Source organism: Malaya genurostris, chromosome 2 (assembly GCF_030247185.1).
Source record: "Malaya genurostris strain Urasoe2022 chromosome 2, Malgen_1.1, whole genome shotgun sequence".
NCBI lineage: Eukaryota > Metazoa > Arthropoda > Insecta > Diptera > Culicidae > Malaya > Malaya genurostris.
In genome coordinates, this window is record NC_080571.1 from 1,978,288 (window position 1) to 1,989,395 (window position 11,108).

Consider the following 11,108-nt stretch of genomic DNA (forward strand, 5'->3'; position numbering starts at 1 on the left):
GTAAATCCTTTATCCTAATTTTACTCGCTTTCTGCCTGAAACGTTGCTAACAATAAACTGACAAATTTAGGTTTCGATCTGTGGCGCGACATGTGTCGACAAGTTAAGCGAGCTGCGCTGCGGTACGCTCCGTGCGTGCGGGTCGTAATTGAAAAATTCACTGCTCCGAAAGTATTGATCTTTCCACTCTGAAACTTTGCAAAGATTGAGTTAAACCCCTAAGGTTTTTTTTTCAACAAAAAAAAAAGAAAAAAGTTAGGCCCAAGTTTGAAATTTTTTTATTTGTTTATAAATTATCAACTTTTTTCATTATTTTAACTTTAATGGTTGTTTCATGGAATCGCTTATTTGAAAGCTAAGGAAAAGACGCACATTTCATGTCTTGGACGAATTTTTGTATCTTTATTAGATTTTACAGTATAGGCAGTTGAAAAGAGGCTCTTTTTTGAAAACGCGAAATTTCAAAAAATCATATCTCGAAAATTCCACGTACCATATTGAAATAAAAAAATACGTGCCGAATTCTTTACCGAAAAAAAATAGTTAGATGAAAAAAAAATTTTGGGTCTCTGATTTTGCGTGGAATGTCCCATGTATAAAAGGTGAGCAGAGCATGCTCTTGCTGAACGAACGTATCATAAGTGGTTTGCACGGTTTAAATATAGTAAAATTGAGTTGAAAGACGAAGAATGAGCCGGAGTGTCATTAAAGTTTTAAGATGAAGAATTGGAGGAATCACTCGGAGTTATTCAGCCATCCATTTGCTAGCGTTTAAAAGTAATGGGAATGATTCGAGGGGACGTTGAACTCCGTTTATTCATGCGCGTACAACCACTTCAACGGTACAAAATAAAAGATTTTTATTCCGTAGAATTCTAACTGGCGATGAAAAGTGAATCCATTACGATAATCCTAAACGTCGTCTATGCTCTGTATATGTATTATGGGCTGCTGCAATCGAGAGAAAGGATCATGGGGGAGGTCTGCCGATGACAATTGATGCGTTTGAGCCGAGCATTGGAATAGAGCCAATACACTATAGATACGGCCAGTGCCAAAAATTTCATAGAGATTACAATGCCTTTTTTATTAGGAAGGTATAACAGATCACTGTTATATGTTATATATTCATCTGAATTTGTATAAAATATTTTGTTTTGTTCATTTAATAATGTTCATAGAATTTGTGTTTGTATTGTATCGCAAAATAATTATCTACTTCAATCCAAAAATCATAAAAACCACACACCTCAAATGGAATATCTAGTTACCAAGCACACACTGCCACCTGTTATTGAGATCATATTTTAACAATTTCAGATGTGCCTAACAAATTTATCTATTACGCAGAAATGAGTCGGCGAAACAAAGAAACATAATACGATCTGTTCGATAATTCCACCAATCGAAGCCAATTGGTTCGGTACAATTCAAATCAATTACGAAAAGCCGACTAATTTCATTTCTTCAATTTCGAGTCGACCAATTACGAATGTATCGGTTCTTGCATAGAGCAATTGTCGAACAACGATGAATAAGATTTGCTACCAGGCCTATCACATAAAGAAAATTTCAGCATGAGGGCCACTGTGCCATTGGTTTGGTGCTGTACGCGATTGATACTGTAATTAGTACATCCTTGAATCATCCATTACTTACATGACACTGGAGCCGCTACTGCGAGGGATCCGAAGAAATCACAAGAAACAAAAGTGCTGATGAAGGTCACTCCATAGGTCTATACAATAAAATAATTACCGCTAATGTTCGAGTACGATCATTCGATTTGAGAAAGCAAACCGAACCATCCTCCGAGATGGGTTGGAGATTTTCGGTTCAAAGCATTAAACACAGGAGATTTTTTTTTAAATTTGTCACCGTTCAATTTTCTTCACTTCAACTAGATATGCGTATTTGTTTGTAATAACGTAATAAATAACATAATAAGATGAATCGACTATGGCTCGCTAAGGACAGATGCTTGCATAGGATTAATTAGGTCCTATATACACATAAAAAGCGCGGAAGCTGCAAAACGGTTTTGCTGGAACCAAAACGTTTGCAGTTTCGAATATTCATTCCTTACTGACTAAAAACGATTCAGAAAAAGTGTGATTCATTCTCGCTCTCACGCTCGCACATTCGCACCTATCTCGGCAGTTTTATTTGTAGGGTTGCTTCAGTATCGTCAGGACGAATATCACCATCCAGCAAAAGTTCTCGTCTAGTACGGTCCGGATCCACCCGACGGGGCACCGTATTCCTGCTTCGGTGGGCCATATTCGGGCTTCTTCTCCTTCTGGGTTTTGTACTTGATGAAATAGACTTCCGGTTTGCTGGGCTTGGTTGGTGGTGGTGTCGGCAGAATGATCTCCTCCGGTTCCTCGGGTTTCTTGTGCAGCACGTAGACCAGGGTCTTCTCTTCGTTCTGTGGTGGTGGAGGGATTATTGGAGCCTTTGGTTGCGGCGGCGTCGGCGCCTTGATGAAAATGATCTTATAGTGCTTTTGGGGTGTTCCCGATTGGATTACCCGGGGATAGCTGGGTTCTTCCTTCTCCGGTGGTGGCACGTGCACGTAGATATGCTTCTGCACAATCTGGGTTGCGGGCTGATAGTTGTATCCGCCTCCGCCTCCTGTAGGAGAAACATTTGGAAGAAAAATTGTATAGATGTACTCCGTTTATATTTACCGGCAGTCTGGTATTTTGGCGGAAAAAATAACCAGTTCTTTATTTTCCCTTTTGCTAAGTATATTTTTCGAACATTGACAACATTTTTTGAAGCACGATTTGAGAAATCATTTTCCGAAAGTAACAACTAATTAGGCAAACAGGTAATAGATTCTAATGTCATCCAAAGGTACATCTAACTATTTGAATGGATTAATGAGAGAGAGCTCTAATTTTCAGGAACAAATATTTCAAATTGTTTTAGTTTTTGTTGTTTCATATTCGACTAATCATCAAACAATGGTTGTTTCTAATTCAACCAGACTAATTTACCAGACCAATTAGTTGATTTGTGTTTATATGAACCGTCTAAAAAATATCGTGTTCTATTCATAGTTCCGACAAGTTGATTTGATATTCAGATGTGTGCAATATCAAACTTTATCTAAAGCACTATCAAACTTTATCTGGCATAAAGTCGTTTGGCATAATGTTTACTTGGGTCTGTGCATTTAATGTGTCGAAGATTTTGATCTTATTACGTTAGAAATTCTGATTTACTAGATATGGTTCATCAAATTACGACGATGCACCCCTCATTTCAAAGGTATATGTGTAGCATTATACCTACAGGGAATCCGAAAATTCGTTACCGTTGTCATGATTCATGGAACCATTCGTTATCCTTTTTCAAAATCATGCCAATTATTTATGATTTCATGATCAGAATTTCGAGCCCCGATCTGAAAAGAGTCTTAGTGTCATTCAACGATTCTGTACGCTACATAAATCAGTTGCGAAGTCAATTGAAACAGAAAAGCCTAATTCCACAAAAAGGAATGTAATGCCAAGACTTTGCGTTTTTGATCGGAATCCCAAAAATATCATTATCAAATTGTCATAAATAACTCTTCCCCCACGAAAATTGAAGGTGATTGGAAAATGTGTTACTTACGAAATGAATTTCATCCGAAATTCGTAACTCAGATTTTCTTCCCGAATATCACTTTGAATCTTCGAAACCAAGTGATAACGAGATGGATTGTATCACATATTAATGAAAGAGCAAAAAGAAGACATTTGAACACAATCACTAATATAAATATTTGTGTTTTTTGTAAATTTTTGATTTTATTTTTTATTCATCGAAATACAAAAACTTGTCATCATAGAAGATGATGAGCGGAATAAGTCCGGCTACGCCTTTCATTTAGCGAACATTAAATCTGAATGAATTTTTAAATTTTTCTACTTTTCTAGATTTTTTAGTTTACATAAAATGTGTGTATTCTATCTGCATAAAAAGACGTTTTTTATTTGGGGGAAAATATGAAAATCATACCACAGGTTATAACAAAAACATTTTCAAGATTTAGATAACTTGTTTATATGAGGTTCGATTTACACGATTGTATCAACACAGTTCGTTTGAGTCAATTCTCAAAGTCAATTCTCAAGAGAACACGTTATGTTAAACGTCGTTCTTCTTGTGTTTTGTATTAATAATAAATTGAAATGATTCAGATGAACAGAACTAATACTGATCTTAGTAAATTCCTTATTTGCTGTTCATCTTGTTCCTATTCGAAGATGATGATTCCGTATGTAAAAAGTATTATTTTGTTCCATTCGTCATTGCATCATTCATATAATAAGACATACGGTTTGAATTTATGCTTAAAACGGCGGGTGGCTATTATCAGAGACATAACTGGAGGATGTGAATACGAATGAAACTGATATAGATAATCATTCGTATTAGTTGATTAATTGTGTGAATTTTGAAACTTTTTCTGCTTCGCTTCCCGAATGGTAACGGTGCATTTAAAGTATGACTTATAGATGACAAATATATTCAACCACACAAATAATGCATAAAAATACAGTAAACAATGTTAAAGCTTTTTTTGTAGATTTACATACTCAGTTTGCATAGTTCTTTGGGAATATTTTTAGTGCTGAGGATAGTACGCTTAGGACGTATAGTTTTTAATGTTTACTAGTTTCAAATAAAATTTTCTTTGAAACGGTTGAGAATATCGAAAATTCCACCTGACGATGTCTTCGAAATTAAGGTATGAAATTCAGTGAAATGCACAGAATAACTCATTGAGTTTACGAGATGTATTTTCTTCTGACTGAAAACGGAAATGCTTGGAATAACATACCGCTTCTTGTTCATCTAATATATCGACTATTAAGGCTTAAATCATAAATCTAACGCGATAATAATTAATAAAGTCTATATAGAATTTATCCAGTTCTGTGAAAAAACAGTCAGTTTCAATGCGTCCGCCATTTTATCCGTTTGAGTTCTCTGGTAGCGAACGAAAAAAAATCGACTCAACAAAACACACAAAAACTCAATTCTTTAATTGAATTTGGGAATAAAATTCTAAAACTAAATTCTATAACTGAATTAAATTCTGGTTTAGAAGTCAGTTCCAAAATTTTGATTCAGAGTGCAGAGTTACCATGAATTTTGTTCCTGAATTCTAAAGTTGAATTTCTGAGTCGGAATTCTAGACTCGAAATTCGAACTAAGACACTCGAAATATTAAGACAATTCAGTCCCTAATCTAATCAAGAAACAAGTTCCAAAATTTAGTTTTAGAATCCAGAATTAGGATTCAATTCCAGAGTCTTAGTTTTAAGCCTTTAACCTGTATTCTGGAACTAAATTCTGAAATTAAACTCTCAACCTTAAAGTAAGTTCAGAATTAAAGTGAGCCAGAATGCCAGTTTTCAACTATGCCTGACTACATCAAAATCGTCGTGAAAGTGCGAAAATTCCCAAGCAAGCTTGAAGAGTTTCCCTCATTGTTGTCATATCCAACACTGTTTAAAATTTAATCATAAATTGGTGATAATTTTTCTGATGGCATGGAGAATAAATTATGTTGTTGCGTTTAGTGCCACTCAAGATATTCACAATTAAGTTCTACCAGTTCTGTGGAAGAAGGCAGAGCAAATTTTTAAAAGACGCCACATAGTGAGCTAAGGCGTATCCACGTCAAAAAGACCATTGTAGCAGAAATACACCAAAAGTTTTATCTATGAATGTAAGGTGCGTTACGCTTAAATTTCTGCAAAACATGTCCAGTTGTTTTATGATCTGACAACTTCTAATCATGGTGTAATATCATAACATGAAAATTCATTCTTTTCCTCGAATCATTACTCGGTTTGCTCATTTTGAGAAGCGGAGTTCTGCTCGTGTATAGCCTATGCAAAAGTATACTAGGAGGTAAGTTATATCCTCGGTAACCAATAAGCACATACTAATGCCACATTATGACAGCAAATAATCGCTAATTGGCATTTTAATCGCACTTGAGACTGAATTAAGGCCGACTTTGCAAAATATAAGGCTACTCATAGATAATGCTTATTTATGGCTGGTGTGCATTCTGAAAGCTGAATTCTAATTGATTTACAACAGATGAGCTTTCAGATTGCTGATATAGAGCTTTAAGCATTTTTGGTGCCCATAAAAGGTTAATTTAATGCCATTATTAGTGCTTACTGGTTACCTGGCATCTATTCAACAGTAAGTTATATACACTCAACAGTAGACTTTAGTGGATTCAATTGTGAAAAGCTAGCCAATAGAATCGAGTACTTTTGGCTCAGGAAGGGCGTATCCCAACAAGGCAAAGAGATGATGATAGTCGTATAAGACAATATCTGTCGCCAAGCGCGTACCCAAAACAAAATTCGGTAGGGTTTTCATAACATAAGGGAGACCGAGGCACCGGACACCTTTTAGAAATTGAAAGAAACATCTATTAAAACTGGATTCTTACCCAAGTCATCTTTACCGTGTCATCTCCAAACGCGTTCACATTCATGAATCGAAATAATAGCAGGTTTATAAGATATTTAAACTGTCCAGTTTAACTACGTGTCCGGTCTAGCCCCTGTTTCTCTTAATATTATCTTGGTTTGCGTGGAGAGAGGGGGAGGGAATGGGGGGCGGGGGTTTGAACACCACCGTTTTGGAGATTGAAATCTTCTTCATTGAATTTTTGTAGATTTATTTAGCAAAGTCTTGGCATTACATTCCTTTTGTGGAATTTGGCCTTTCTGTTTCAACAGACTTCGCAATCGATTCATAGCGTACAGGATCATTGCATGGCTAGTACTACGATCCTACTGACACTAAGAATCCTTCCAGGTTGGGGCTCGAACATACGACTTGTAAAACCAGCGCCCTAAGCTTTGAACCGCCAACCCGAGATTTCCCCTGAGGGATGTTTCATGAACAATGTTGACCAGGATTTGATACTTCACTTATAAGCAAACATGTACCAACAAACAAGCTGAATAGATTGCACAGAAAAAAATTATGAATTTTACAGGTGACAGAATTCTACAATCGATACAATTCACAACTACTTCATTTTTCAAATGACTCAATATTCCACTTGCACAGAATTTTATATGCTCCGAGTGTAATTTGCACTCGGCTACCAAATGCCGCTGTATGGATTTATATTTATCAATTATTCAATGAATAGATATGAGCTCAGCGGTTCAGTCGAGTAACCGATGTGCTTGTGATCTAATATTTCTCGGTTCAAGTCTAGCTGCTGCAATCGATATTTTGTTTTTTTTTATTCGAATTCAAGACATGTAATTTCCAAATCACACAATTTTACATGTTCTTGAATATAAATTTGTATGAAATACGACACTCCATTTATGTGCATCTTATAAGATGTGAAATCACCAGATTTTTTGAACTGTGTGGGATTCGAATTGTGAAAGTAAATACTTTGGACGAAATCGCCCAATCTATGTTCATGATTTTTACGAACCCCCCTCACTCTACGAGGCTTTCAACCAACCATCTAACCAACACGTTCTTAAGTCATTGTAAGACATGGCGGTGGACATGATTCAAATGTTGCGCCTACAGTGTGTACAAGACATGCAAAATGCTGCGCTCCTGTTACTGCTATAAATAAAATTCATGTCAAGTAGCGTTTTTTCATTGGCCTAATCAAAATAGTGTAGTGTAATCAACCAGTTGGAATGGAATTAACACAGTTTCTAGCGCTAGAATCAATATTTGGAATGTGGAAAAAATCGCATATATCGCTATCATTATTTCTCAGTGGCGATTCAGTTGCGAAATTATTCAGTAGATTTTTTGATTGATGAAAATATAATATTTAAATCTTGAACGAATCACGAATACTCGGAAGTGATTTTTTTCCATCACTGTACTTTTTTCAAAAAATCTCTTGAATGATGAATATATAGTAAATATATAATGAATGATAATCGAATGAACTTGATGATGAGCATGATTATCATTGACGTTTCAAACGAGTTTGAGATTTTCGCTATGTATCTTTTAAATCTTCTTGATACTTATTATTTCTACAAAACCGTACTTCGTCCACCTAACAGTGAGATGAGTATTTTATATCACTGAGTAATATTTAAATTAATGCTGGAAATGTTGGCAACTATTTGTGCAGTAACAATTTTTTACACTTTCCCAATTTTGGAAGAATTCTTGTGAAACGCATATATTGATAAATTTGGCGCTATTACCAAAAGATTCAAGCGATGACATAAAAATTTCCTACTGATCCAGAGATACATTTTAAGCTACCCTGGCCAGCATGGCAAAATTTATATGTGTTAAAAACAAATTAACCTAAAAGCCATATTTAAATTAAAATACATTGGAAAGGTATTATCTCATTTTAGGTGTATCGATTTTTGGGAAACTCTAAGTCACCAGGAAAGTAATCCAATCAGATCTACAAGGATAGCAGCACTGAACCTTTTCAAAAGATGTTCTGAATCAAAACTAAATCTTAGTATTTGATTACCCTATGATTACTGCAGTATTCGTCGAAATCTTCTGATTACCGGAATTATTTTTTCAAAAGATATTACTACTCAGATCACTTCCGGTTATGAATGACTATTTGAACCGTAAGGCGAGAAAAGTGAAGCCGACGATTTTTTCTGAAGATTACGATTGCTTACAGAAGCTTGGTTTTCCATCTCAAGTATTACAAACTCATCGAAAGAAAGTGAAAGTTGAGTACGGCAAAATATTAGAGAAAATCTTATTAAGTAACATATTTCCTATAAATTTCGACCAAAAATTAAAAAAAAATGCACGCGAAATGTTTTCGAATCATAGTACTAAGTAAACGAACATATAATATGGCAGTTGATAGAATTTTTCAAATCTTGTTGTAATACTTTCCGATTGTTTTACGATAATATCGCACTAAGTTCAACACTATCAACAATGTTTCACTGTACCTTGTCAGCTTAGAGCGAAATCAGTCTTCATTTTTGTTCGAATTTAGAAATGTGAAGAAATATAATGCTAGGTTTTTGGAGCATGGCAGGAAAATTGAATTAAAGATTGATAACTCGAAGCTATCGAGTTTCTTAACTAATAATTATATGTTAATTATGCCAGGGAACAAAAACACCTCAATACCTGCATTCTAATAGTTGAAGGCATCTAATCATATGCTATTAAAATCGACTGCACTGAGTTCCCCAAAGTTATCTACTTGATGAAGTAGAAACACTATCGAAATATTTTAAATAGCTTCAAAAATTACAAGCTCACACCTTTAAAGCTTCTATACGAGCAGTGTTGTTACGCTTTGCAAGACGATTTGGCTTTCACCGAACTCGAAATCTTCCATCTTCTTAATCTAATACAAACGAGTATTTCCGAATAGTTGTCAGAATAGATTTTTGCAATGGAAAATATATGCGCCCTTCAAATGGATTTTTCTCATACTTTCTAGAACTCGACATCACTAGGTTTTCACTAACACGCACCTTGAGACTGGCTAGCTGGGTATGATCCTAGATCACCGGCCGAACTGAATGATGGCGCAGAATACGATGGGTAACCGCCGGATGCCGGTGGTTCTGGCCGCGCGGATACAACCACCGCCAGCACACTTATCACTGCAAATACTTTCATCGCGTTTTAGTCCGTTCGATCTGGCACACAGGGTGGACACTACACCGAAAGGTTCTAGACTCCTAGAGAGAGAGATCCACTCCGATCGTTACCGTCTGCCGAGGATGCAGCTGCTGTACTCGTTATTGGAACAATGCACAATTAAGACTGTTGCTCATTTTTGGTTTGCAAATGATATTTATACACCGTTCAAATGATCATCACTGATGATCTTGGGGTTGATTTGGGGTCCATCCACGAGTAAGAGTATCAAGCCGAAGCAAGCAATAGTGATCGTACTCACTCACCACATTGAATTGCCGGACACCCTCCACCAACATCACCAGCATCATTACCACCCGGACGAAGAAGATACCCAAATGCACTACCAGACAGTGAACAGCATGATCATTAAAGTCATCATCGCGGGCTAGTGATCATCATCAGCAACAGCAGCATTGGCGTGATGAGCATAACCTGAGCATGGTACAGAGTAGCCAGTAAAAACACTACCCTTTGACCATTCCTCTCTGCTCTTCCCTCTTCAATGCAACGGATTTAATCTCAAGCCAAGTGAACAAATTCAAATCAACATCAATTTAGTACTTTTACTACCGGCAAACAGTCACCTTTGCGCGGGAGAATCATGAAATCGAGTTTTGTTTTCTCGTTAATCAGCTGTAATGGAATTTTCTTTCTTGACTTGATCACAAGGCGGAAAAAGGAAATACTGGACAGTCAACGTATTTCTGCGATTGTCATTAATACTATAGACAGTTCTTGATCGGAGATTGCAAAGGACAGTTTTAAAAATTATGTTCTATTGCAACATAGCTGACATCTTCAAATACTCAAATTCCAGCGCAATGATATTATTTTGCACTGATAGATGAATTCAAGGCTCGTTTTATTCGGTTAAACACATTCACTCTTAATTTGCTACGCGTCCGTCAATTGGAACCCTCCGTTCGGCACACGCATTCCGTGGAACGATTGGTAGGAATTGCATAGGTTGACCTTCCACCGAGCTACTGCCAACCTGGACGGGATGATACCGTTCGTAAGATATGTCAGCTTTCATAATAGCATGGCAATCAAATTAAATGCTGATTTAATTTGCCATCTAAGTGCGTGGTTCAGGCGGTTTTTGGTTTGGAAAGACCGGTTGTTAAATGAAGATCTACGAGCATTTGGGAAATGAGCAGCAATCGAAGATGGTTGAGGTTATATAATTGAAGGGTCATTGGTAATAATGCGCTGTGATGAAACCCGCCAAGAAATCGGCCAGAAGCTCGCCAATCGCCAACAATTCACCTCGTTCGACTTGTTACCGAACGACCTTCTCGACAGTAGATAACGCAACTACATTAAACCGGCTAATGTTTCACCGGTAATCCTTTCGACTGTTCGTCTGCTTTCAGATTGACCTGGGAAAATTCTTCGCTCCCCGTCCTTAAACCCTACAGAGTAACACGCTTCCA

General features: G+C 36.6%; 1 protein-coding gene across 1 annotated transcript; it reads right to left on the bottom strand.

Annotated features, from left to right (window-relative positions):
- Nucleotides 1-1,844: 1,844 nt before the first annotated feature.
- Nucleotides 1,845-9,788, bottom strand: LOC131432198 (uncharacterized). Its single transcript, XM_058598334.1, has 2 exons — nucleotides 9,501-9,788; nucleotides 1,845-2,634 (listed from the first exon to the last, which is right to left on the bottom strand). The coding sequence occupies exons 1-2, from the start codon at nucleotides 9,646-9,648 to the stop codon at nucleotides 2,225-2,227; spliced, it is 558 nt and encodes a 185-aa protein (XP_058454317.1). The 5' UTR covers nucleotides 9,649-9,788; the 3' UTR covers nucleotides 1,845-2,224.
- Nucleotides 9,789-11,108: the final 1,320 nt, after the last annotated feature.